Source organism: Dermacentor andersoni, chromosome 2 (genome assembly GCF_023375885.2).
Source record: "Dermacentor andersoni chromosome 2, qqDerAnde1_hic_scaffold, whole genome shotgun sequence".
Classification (NCBI taxonomy): Eukaryota; Metazoa; Arthropoda; class Arachnida; order Ixodida; family Ixodidae; genus Dermacentor; species Dermacentor andersoni.
In genome coordinates, this window is record NC_092815.1 from 186023123 (window position 1) to 186034680 (window position 11558).

The following is an 11558-nucleotide window of genomic DNA, read 5'->3' on the forward strand; positions in this document are numbered from 1 at the left end:
TTAGAAACTCAAGGCATCATATACAACGAAATACGCCAGACATCTGTGCTGTTCAGGTTGGAGCGAACGCAAAACATACACTTTGTCGCAAGAAAATTCGAATTCTCACAGCGGATTTCAGAGGTCCAACTAAAGTGGAGACAGGAAAGAATTGTTGCGTAGCACACAACAGTTAGATGTTCGTATTTGCGTTCACAGAACTCTGAAAGACGTTCTGAAAAACGAGGACTGTTTTCGCTCTCTCAGCACTGAAGTGAATACCTCGAAAATCGATGAAATGACAGTTTTCCCCAGCCTCGCACTTATTCTGGAGGGGGATAAGAGATGGTACATCCCTAGAAGGAAGACATTGCTTCCCACTCCAGTTGCAGCTGTTCCTGGCTTGCATTGTGTGGCGAGCCAACGCGCTGCACCACCACCAAATGGGGGCGGGGTACCAAGGTCCCGGATACGGAGCCTACTTTGGCCCTGCTGCAGGAAGTCCTTACAGAGGATATTCTGGCTACGCCGCAGTAAGTGATGACATCCTTCCGCTACCACCGCTTCCGCGAATGTGAACGTATCTCGCATGCGACCACCAGGTCCATGCCTCGAGCGCAGAAGAAAACTGCGCACCTTGCAACATTTTTAAATGATCTCATTAAACGAGGCACTGATTTCTTTTTTTTCATTTTCATTATTGCAATAAGGAGAACCGACAGTTGGAGCTCTCCAGGACCTTGAAATTTTACCCCGCGTTTCATAAACAGAATGCTGCTCAACTGTAGCATAGTTATTGCCCAACGAGATAGCATTTACGAACACTGGTGTCCGTGGATGCGAAGTTCCTTCTTTCTTCCGATGGTAGCGCTGTAGGTATTTGCCCCGATCCCCATCACTTTCAGCCCTGGTGAGCAAATGTAAGCTAAAATATATTTTGGTGTAACCAGAGTCACTAGGGCACCATTGTACTGACATTTCAAGTAGTTGCTAGATAACTATTCTTCAAGCATGTGTGCACCTAATCGGCGAATTTGCAAACACAAAATACGATTTATGTAAGTCACTTCCATGTCGGAAGTGCTGCTAGCAACAACAGCGGTTTATTCGTAATAGCGTAATAGCAACCGAAGTGACAAGCCAGACATTGTCTAGTAACAAACACTTGGCACCAATCGGAAGCGTTTTCTGCGTTCAACCACTGATATTGAACTTTCATTGCTCTGCGGCGAGGCATTTAACTAACGTGCATGAAGTCGTCGAAGTTGGCAGTTATGTTATGCCCATTCAGACATTTCCATCCATTCCAAATCCTGATGGCGCCCTTCCTTCTAGCCACCCCAGCCATACAATTCAGGCTACGACACGGTGGATGAGTTCGGCAACCGGCAGTACCGCAGCGAGCAGGGCGACGCCAACAACGTGAAGACCGGTTCCTACGGATACATGGACGTGTACGGCCTGTACCGGCGCGTCAACTACGTCGCCGACGCCAACGGATTCCGTGCCACAGTAGACACCAACGAGCCGGGCACAGCGCCCGGAGCCAGTGCCGACGTCGTGTTCAACGCCGCGCCGATTGTCCCACCGGTTCCCTCTGCAGCTGCAGCTACTGCAGGATACGGTGCTAGGGCGGCAGCGCCTGGCTACACGGACGGTTACGGCGGATACCGTGCATACGGACACGGCCAGAATGCTGCGGCTGGTGCCTACGGGTATGGTGGATACGGACGTTCCGGATACGCTCCGTATGGACAGGGGCTCGGAGGCTCGGGCTACGCTGGATATGGACGCCCCAACGGTTATGGTGCTGGCTATGGTGCTGGTCGATATGGTGCAGCTAACTACGGCGGATGGGCCGCCGGTCACCATGATTACCGCCGCCGTTAATACTTATTTCCACTACGTGAGAGTAACGGCCCTCCTACTTAAATAATATCACCTCAATGTAAGATGGCCACTCCCGGCAAATAAATAAAATGTGTTTCAAATGGGAGTGTCGTGACACACAAATAGTAAAGAAGGAAGGGCCTGAGAGCTCCTCCAAGTCACGTTAAGGCGCTGTGGGAACTAACAAACGCTGTCGTTTTCTAGCGCATATTACCTGATTTGCTAACTTTTTTTTTATCTGATCTACACGCGGTTGACTGCTGGTGGCTCTCAATGTGCGCGTCGGCCTCACCTATAGTACTGTTCATTCTTTTCCAGGTAGTCATTTAAAGCCTGCTTATCTAATATCTTTTTTATAAAACAAAACCAACTTCCTTTTTCTGGGACACATTTTCCCAGAGATGTAGTAGCACGTAAACGCAAAAACGAAAAATATTCATTAAACGCTTAATTTAGCCAATGTGTTCCCCTAAAGAAGAACACATTCACATCTACATCTACATTCACTTCTAACACATCTACTTCAAGCGGTTACAAACTGCTCACTAGAGCTAGTTAGGGACCCACCGTTTCCCGCGCGCATCGGTAATTCAGTGTCGCGGTAGACCACACCGGATCTGGCCTTCGTTAAGAAGACGACCTGTGTTAATTGGCACAGTAAGCAAGAAAATCTGGGAAGTGACCACTTTGTTGTGGAAATTTCACTGGAAGTTAGCGCAGCTCCCCTTAGGCCGTTCAGCGGAGTAGACTGGGACGCCTTCCGTAAACGCCGGGGAGAAGACTCGGAGGAGCACGAGTGCTTCGAATACCTCTTAAAGAGACTCAAAGAGGACGTAAAGGCTGTTACTAAAACACTCGAAATAGACTTAAAAGTCAACAGGATGGATGCGCACGTGGCGCACCTGGTAGAGGCGAAAAACTCGTTACTCGCCAGATGGCAAACACACAGGCGCAGTCGGAGGCAGCGCAAAAAAGTAGCGATGTTAAATCGTGAAAGGAAGCGTATTGCCAAGAATTGAGCAAGCAGCAATGGAACGGGGTTGGTTCGGCAGTCGACGGACAGACGCGCACGGGAGGCAAATGGAACCTCCTGAAGTAGCTGTTAGATGACTCACAATCGGAAAACAATCAGTGCCTAGCTATTGTTCGGATAATCCACGATCTTAAATGAGAGGGGCTAACAGACGTAGACAAACTTCCGAGCCTAGCAGACAGGTATCCCCCTGTAGGCCCCTTGGGACACGAGGACTACCCAGAGTATACAGGTGAAGCTATAGAGGAGCTCGACGTCCCCGTCACTAAAGCGGATGTCAGAAAGGTGCTACACGAGCTAAAGGGACGCTCGGCACCCGGACCGGATGGCATCTTCAACAGACTCCTGCGTAACCTCGATGAGAAATCAATCGAGAAGCTTACGGAGCCGGTCAACCGCACGTGGGAAACTGGCTGGGTCCCGGAGGACTGGAAAACTGCCTCTGTGGTTCTTATCCCGAAATGAGGTAAACAACTCCCGCCCGAGAACCTCAGACCAATCTCACTCATGCCCTGCGTGGGCAAGGTGGCTCAGCACCTCTTCTATGACAGAATAACGACATACATCGAGGAACAACAATTGTTCCCGTATAACATGGTAGGCTTCAGGCCCTCTCTTTCCGCGAAGAACGTCATGCTTCTCATCAAAAGGCATATCATCGACGTGAACACCAGGGATGTCAGGGGTATTTTGGCGTTATATCTCGCCAAAACCTTTGACTCCATCACACACAGATTCATTCTGAAATCCAGTGCAATAATTCGTAACATAAACATGACCATATCCCATGCCTTTTTTTAATGTGCGTCGTACCGCTCCCTTTCCGTTCCAGTGAACTTGCCAGTATCTAGCATCAAGTTCATAGACCAAACCGTCATGGCATTAACCGGGCAGCGGGCGCGGGCGAGCGTCTGAGTACGCGTTTTCTGCTACTCACCGAACATCGCAGTCCCGGCGCAGTAGTAGAAATCTTTCACGCCTCTGTGCTTGCTGCATATCCGAGTTGCAGCCGATGGCTGTCTGCCGGTTCTAAAGTTTCGCGAGCCAAGCTTCACGCAGCTCCTGGCCCTGCGGCTACGTGTGAATAAGGCTGACACCGGGCTTCGTTGCGTACGTCAGGCACTGCGGCCCTGAGCAGTAGCCTACCATGCTGCACGCCTCCAAAGGCAGCCACTACCTATTACAGTACTTTCAGATGTTGTCGAGCAGACACCCAAGGCGGTAAAGCCTAACCACTTAATCAGAACCGCAGCGCAGCTGGGACTTTAAGCGTTCGTTTTCAGCTCGCTTCGGCGCCTCCGAAGCAGCCGACGCGGCCGCTGTGTTCACGTGATCCCTCATGCCACGTCACGCCGACGGTGGCGCCAGCTCTTCCAGTGGTGGAGCTCGAGGCCAATAGGGGCCAATTTAAACCGTAAAATGATTTAGTATGCCTGGGGTTGTAACGGTAATGGAAGAGCGAGTCTCATTCATTAAATGTTCAACGTACTATTTTTCAAGCCTTATGGACAAAGTGTTGCGAGGACAGGAAGAGTTCGCCTTGAATTACTTAGATGATGTCGCGACATATTTTGCATCCTGGTCGGAGCATATGCAACCTCTGAGGGCAGTGTTCGCTCGCTTGCATGATGCAGACTTAACCTTCAAGCCTGCACTAGCTAGCATTCTAACTGATGCTCTTCGAAAAACTGAGCCACGGAGTGTTCTCTCAGACGAAAAAAAGGAATCCTCCTTCAACGCCCTGAAGAGCGCTCTGACGAGTCAACCCGTGCTAAGATCGCCAGTCTACGCAAAGGGATTTGTGGTTCAATGCGATGCAAGTGAGCTCTCAGCCTGAAGGCTGAGAGCGATGAGGAACACCCCTTTCTTACTCAAGTATGAAACTCACTAGCCGAGAACAAGCGTACAGCGCTACTGAGAAAGGGTGCGCATGTCTTCTATGGGCTGTTCAAAAATTGTCTTGCTATCTAGCGGGCTCGAGGTCTGTCATCGGAACGGATCGCTGTCCTCTGAAATGCTTGCAGACAACGTCATCCAAAAATGGCCGTCTCCTGCGCTGGAGTCTCGCTTTGCAGCAATATTCTTTTCAGATAGGCTATAAAAGGAGAATTCTCAATAGCAATTCCGATGGCTTAAATCAAAGCTCCTAGATCGAGAATCAGCCCCAAACGTTTCACAAAACTCGTGCTTTTCTTTCTGACGTAGGGATTGGAAGGGTCTTATCTTGGTTTATGCAGCTGGATTGACCCATGTTTTGTGAAGCATATAACAAGTTTGTGTGTGTATTTAGTGCTGCTGTCAGTTCTGTATAGCTGTCACTATTAAGTGGGAAGTAAGCTTGGCGGAGCTCAGCGATAATTTGTCTTGTGCTTGTTGACTGAGCGGCTGAGTCTTCGTATAGGAAAGGGAAACTGTTTCAGACCCTTCTGAGGCATCTAAACTCGGACCGAGACCTTCAGCGACATTGGAAAACGCCCACAGTGTTTCGTGACGACGACCGCAAGCGCCGACCTGCATCACCCCTCTGGTCAGTGGATGTCGTCCCATACCCATCTGGATCTCCTTAGGCCGCGGGGGTTCACTTCGTGCGGTAATGAATGGAACAGATGCCAAACGCCTGGGACATGGCGTGCCTAATCGTCACGCTCGTCAACATGACTTGTCCGTCGGGTGTGCGCGACGGGATTTTGCGCAGAATGTGCAAATCTTACTCCCCTCTATCCTACGTTTACGCCCTCTGCGCCAAGGAGTGTTTTCCCTCCCATGACTGTCTGTGTGGGTTGGCCCGACGTGGCCTGCGCTCAACCACTCTACTTTCTTTCTCTATCTCTCTTTCCCTCTCACTATTCCGCTCCCCATTCCCCGCCCCACGTGTAAGGTAGCAAACTGGACTCAGTCTGGTTAACCTCCCTGCCTTTCCTTCTCCCCTTCTGTCTCTCTCTCTTTCTCTCTACGTGAAGGAGTGGTTTCCCTCCCGCGCCCCTCTGTGTAGGTTGACCCGACATGTCCTGACAAGGCCCTCTACAAGGGAGCAAGAGAGAATGAGGTTGCCCAGATTGTGCAAGGTATAAGAAAGCGAGCGAGCCACCACGTGGGGACACATCTTCTCTTCTCTGCACACGCACGATGAACGTTTCTTTATTTTTTTGCCTGGAGCGCGCCGCTCATTCGTAATGATCTATTCATCATCATCATCATCATCATCATCATCATCAGCCTGGTTACGCCCACTGCAGGGCAAAGACCTCTCCCATACTTCTCCAACTACCCCGATCATGTACTAATTGTGGCCATGTTGTCCCTGCAAACGTGTTAATCTCATCCGCCCACCTAACTTTCTGCCGCCCCCTGCTACGCTTCCCTTCCCTTGGAATCTAGTCCGTAACCCTTAAGGACCATCGGTTATCTTCCCTCCTAATTACATCTCCTGCTCATGCCCATTTCTTTTTCATGATTTCAACTAGGTTGTCATTAACTCGGGTTTGTTCTATTATTATCTATTATCATTAATGATATAATTAATTATATTAGTGAGCTATTAAACATCTCTTATTTGTTTTCACATCACGTCGTCTTCCCTACCGAACCCTCTTCGATGGTCAACCTCGTTAGAGCTCCAAGCAGATGCTGTTGAAGGTCACAAGACCCCGCCCCCTTCACATCATGCACAGATACGCATGCGGACAAACACACAGTACGCCCGCGCAGATACGCTCGCAGACACACGCACACCCATGTTCACGCCCATGCATACAGGCACGCGAGCGTACGTATAGCTGACGCACGCACGCATACAAACATCCCCCCACACACAAGCGCGCGCATGCTTATACATGCATACGCACACTCGCGGGCACGCTATAGTGCAAATGCGGAGGCACTTGCGCGCACACGTGCACACAAGTATGCGCACGCACGCTCCACACGTGTACGCCCATAATCACTCTCTTTCTCTCTCCCTGGTGTCTCTTAAATGGCTGCGCGGGCAAAAATATTGAATAACACTCACTCTGCCATTACCGTTTCAACGCCAGCTGTAATACATCGATTTACGGTTTAAATGTAGCGCCTTTTCTTCAAGGCGATGTGTCCTCTGCCGGGAGGTTGTAAAACAATTTCCTCCTCGCATGTGACCAGTGGCGTAGCTAGGTCGTCTGGCATCCGGGGCCCATATGTGTACCGTCACGCCCCCCCCCCGCCCCAGATGTAGACGAGGAAGGCGAGGATATCGCCAATTTCCGTGTTTCAGCACCAGTACAGCCCCCTTGGATACCGTGCACGTCCCCCGGGTCCCCCTCTCCTTCGCTTTCTTTCCCAGAGATCGCGAATGCAGCAGGTATAGTCGCTGTGTTTTTTTTTTTTTTTTGCGCCAATTAAGACAAAGTGCTGCACTGATAACTTGTGATAAGCCCGTGTGCACATCTTCTGTCAGACTGTAACGCTTGGCAGCCAATACAAATGCGGCATCGTGGAAAATATGGCTGACGTCACAAGTAACAAAAAATGTCTTTGTAAAGTTTTAATTACCAATTTTAGCGGCAATATTGCATTTGCAAAATTGAAGCCCGGCATTCACATCTTGCCCAACAACAACTTCACAAATGTCGTCGTAGGTACTATGGCGCGCAGTATTTTGGCTGTGGGCAGCCTTGAACGAAAATTAAATTGTGTGTCAGTGACGCTGATCTCCCCACCGTATTAGAAAACACCACCTGCCTCCCTGCTGCGCGGGCGCCAATGCTATGACAATTACGAGTTCTCTCCATTCTGATCAATAAAGCCTTGTTTTTATTTGCTGCTATACGGACAAACGTGATCATCCGAGCTGCGGTACCACCACAAGATTGGGAACAGAATAGAGCACGCTTCGCGTCGATTCTTGCCGTCACCATAAAATAAACAAAAGGCCGCGATGAAGCCCACGCCAGCGAAAGCTTGCTCTACTGTTGGTCTGCACTTGCAATGGAGAGGATTGAGGGATCAACGTCACCGGTCCACTATTTCATGTCTTTTGCTGCTGCCATACTGGGCGCCGCCCGCAGTGCCAAAGTACTGTAGGCTGTAGCACCCAAAACGATATTGTTTAAGAAGGTGTTGTTGAGTTAATAATATGACTTTTAATCCTCGATTCTCGAATTGAAGTACTTCCTCTATAAGCACTAATTAAGGGATTATTCAGGATATGGTTGTTACTTATCTGCCATAGTTCTCACGCTACCGAGTTCCTAGTAATAACAGACACTTAACTTCATAGAATATCGGGAAATATACTTACAAAATTCACCTTTTTTTAAATAAAATTTTGTGCAGCTGACACAGACACAGTACTTGTGACATGAAGTCACACAACAACAAAATGATAAAGAAACCGTTAGCTTGGACTAGGAGAAAGACATTTTATTCGACACCGCGAAACTGATAAAAAACTAATACAACGATCAAAATTGATAAATAGAACATTGTATGCATTTTGCCGATGCACAAACCATGGTGGGACATCGAGCCTATTGCACTGAAGTAATGACCGGTAAGGACACATTTCCTTCAGAAGTTCTTTTTCCGACACTTCGCTTCTGCAAACTCATCAATTACAGTAGTAAAGTTTATATTTTTACTTGTTCTTGTTCTATGGTGAGTATCGCCAAGTTTGAAAGCCTTTCATCACTCATGGTGGAGCGCAGAGACGTTTTGACACCCCATGAAACGTTCCGCTAAGGCAAGTAGTTTAGCGACCATTTTGCGAATTAAATTTTTTAGCCCGCGCATTCGTGCAATTATTTCGTGGGGTGCTGGCAGAGCTGCAGCCGGCAATTCTGCGGCGCAACGCATCGGGTACATGAGCTCGGGCTACTGGATACCGGAGCATTCTTTTTTATTTGCGCCCAGTCAAGCCGGCGGAAAGAGATGTGCCTTCAGACGTATATGACAACCCCCCCCCCTCCCCTTCGCTGGCCCCCTGCTCCCGGGGCCGACGGCGCACCCCCCCCCCCCCCCCCCCCCCGTCCCCGTTGCTACGGCATTGCATGTGACTGCACCGCTCAGCGCTGGCCAATACATGGCTTCAAAGCCGCATGAAAGTTACTACTAAGTGCCATAAATGCATACTTCGTTGAAAAGAGGTACCCTCGCGGAGTTGTTAGCTGAACCTGTGATATTCGTCCGATGTGCTGCAAAATAATTTCCTGAATATTGTGCCCTTTCAGTTGCACTTGTGCATTGTCGTAAAGTTCCACAGAATAACGAAAGGGTAATGTCCGAAATTCTTACGTATGAGTAATCGTCAAGTCGGCCTAACGCGTAACGGGTCAAGGGCAGCTCTTCGCAATAATGTGCCATCAGCTCCTTCAGAACAATGAAATATTTGCCAGAGAAGGCCATGATTATATGCTTGATACTTAGCAGCATTTCATACCGAAAAGAAAAAATGGGGAGGATAGACATTACTGACATAGCCACCTATCATCAAGGTAGCAAGAAGAACTTATAGTACAATCCAAAGGCACTGCGTAAAGATTTGTAAACGCAGTCGGGCTTTCAGAGATCCCGCTTTTGATATTAACGCATTCTCGTGGATTGATCGAGTCATCTGGTGGCGCCTGTCAGAAACACCCTATCGATAGGTAGCACTTCCCCAAACAGATGACGCTAGTGACTCGCTCGTGCTGAACAGGGCTTGCACCAATATCCTTAAGGCATTTTTAAGAGACCCACTAACCCAATTGACTTCAAATCAAATCAAGTTTGGTATTTTCCGGGGCGTGGAAGGGGGGGAGGCGAATATATATATATATATATATATTGTGTGTGTGTGTGTGTGTGTGTGTGTGTGTGTGTGTGTGTGTGTGTGTGTGTGTGTGTGTGTGTGTGTGTGTGTGCGTGTATACGAGAAGGAAGGTGACCGCGGAAACCGATATTGGTTAGTCATATCATAAACAGCCAAGGTAATATATATATATATATATATAGGCCTCTCACATACTTCTCCAACTACCCTGGTCACGTAGTAGAAGATGTGGCCCTGTTGTCCCTGCAAATTTCCTAATCTCATCCGCCCACCTAACTTTCTGCCGCCCCCTGCTATGCTTCCCTTCCCTTGGAATCCATTCCGTAACCCTTAATGACCATCGGTTATCTTCCCTTCTCATTACATGTCCTGCCCATGCCCATTTCTTTTTCTTGATTTCAACTAAGGTGCCATTAACTCGTGTTTGTTCCCTCACCCAATCTGCTCTTTTCTTATCCCTTAACGTTACACCCATCATTCTTCTTTCCATAGCTCGTTGCATCGTCCTCAATTTAAGTAGAACCCTCTTCGTAAGCCTCCAGGTTTCTGCCCCGTACGTGAGTACTGGTAAGCCACAGCTGATATATACACGTTTCTCTTGGCATATAATGGCAACCTGCTGTTCATGATCTGAGAATGCCTGCCAAACGCACTCCACCCCATTCTTTTTCTTCTGATTATTTCAGACTCATGATCCGGATCCGCGGTCACTACCTGTCCTAACTAGATGTATTCCCTCACAACTTCTAGTGCCTCGCTACCTATCGTAAGCTGCTGTTCTCTTCCGAGGCTGTTCAACATTATTTTAGTTTTCTGCAGATTAATTTTTAGACCCACCCTTCTACATTGCTTCTCCAGGTCAGTGAGCATGCATTGCAATTGGTCCCCTGAGTTACTAAGCAAGGCAATATCATCAGCGAATCGCAAGTTACTAAGGTATTCACCATTAACTCTTATCCCCAATTCTTCCCAATCCAGGTCTCTGAATACCTCCTGTAAACACGCTGTGAATAGCATTGGAGAGATCGTATGTCCCTGCATGACGCCTTTCTTTATTGGGATTTTGTTGCTTTCTTTATGGAGGACTACGGTTGCTGTGGAGCCGCTATAGATATCTTTCAGTATTTTTACATGCGGTTCGTCTACACCCTGATTCCGTAATGCATCCATGAGTGCTGAGGTTTCGACTGAATCAAACGCTTTCTCGTAATCAATGAAAGCTATTATAAGGGTTCGCTATATTCCGCACATTTCTCTATCACCTGATTGACAGTGTGAATATCGTCTATTGTTGAGTAGCCTTTACGGAATCCTGCCTGGTCCTCTGGTTGACAGAAGTCTAAGGTGTTCCTGTTTCTATTTGCGAATACCTTAGTAAATACTTTGTAGGCAACGGGCAGTAAACTGATCGGTCTATAATTTTTCAAGTCTTTGGCGTCCCTTTCTTATGGATTAGGATTATGTTAGCGTTCTTCCTAGATTCCGTTACGCTCGAGGTCATGAGGCATTGCGTATACAGGGTGGCCAGTTTTTCTAGAACAATCCGTCCACCATCCTTTAACAAATCTGCTGTTACCTGATCCTCCCCAGCGGCCTTCCCCCTTTGCATAGCTCCCAAGGCTTTCTTTACTTCTTCCGGTGTTACTTGTGGGATTTCAAATTCTTCTAGACTATTCTCTCTTCGATTATCGTCGTGGGTGCCACTGGTACTGTATAAATTTGTATAGAACTCCTCAGCCGCTTGAACTATCTCATCCATATTAGTAATGATATTGCCGGCTTTGTCTCTTAACGCATACATACGATTCTTGCCTATTCCTAGTTTCTTCTTCACTGCTTTTAGGCTTCCTCCGTTCCTGAGAGCATGTTCAA

General features: G+C 48.1%; 1 protein-coding gene across 1 annotated transcript; it reads left to right on the forward strand.

Annotated features, from left to right (window-relative positions):
- Nucleotides 1-337: 337 nt before the first annotated feature.
- On the forward strand, nucleotides 338-1965 carry LOC126540822 (uncharacterized). Its single transcript, XM_050187654.2, has 2 exons — nucleotides 338-512; nucleotides 1315-1965. The coding sequence occupies exons 1-2, from the start codon at nucleotides 423-425 to the stop codon at nucleotides 1867-1869; spliced, it is 645 nt and encodes a 214-aa protein (XP_050043611.2). The 5' UTR covers nucleotides 338-422; the 3' UTR covers nucleotides 1870-1965.
- The last annotated feature ends 9593 nt before the right edge of the window (nucleotides 1966-11558 follow it).

Excerpts from the sequence above, each read along its gene's own strand:
- LOC126540822 (XM_050187654.2), top strand. The coding sequence starts at position 423 with ATGGGGGCGGGGTACCAAGGTCCCGGATACGGAGCCTACTTTGGCCCT. Across the intron at positions 513-1,314 it reads GATATTCTGGCTACGCCGCA|CCACCCCAGCCATACAATTC; the intron begins GTAAGTGATGAC and ends CCTTCCTTCTAG.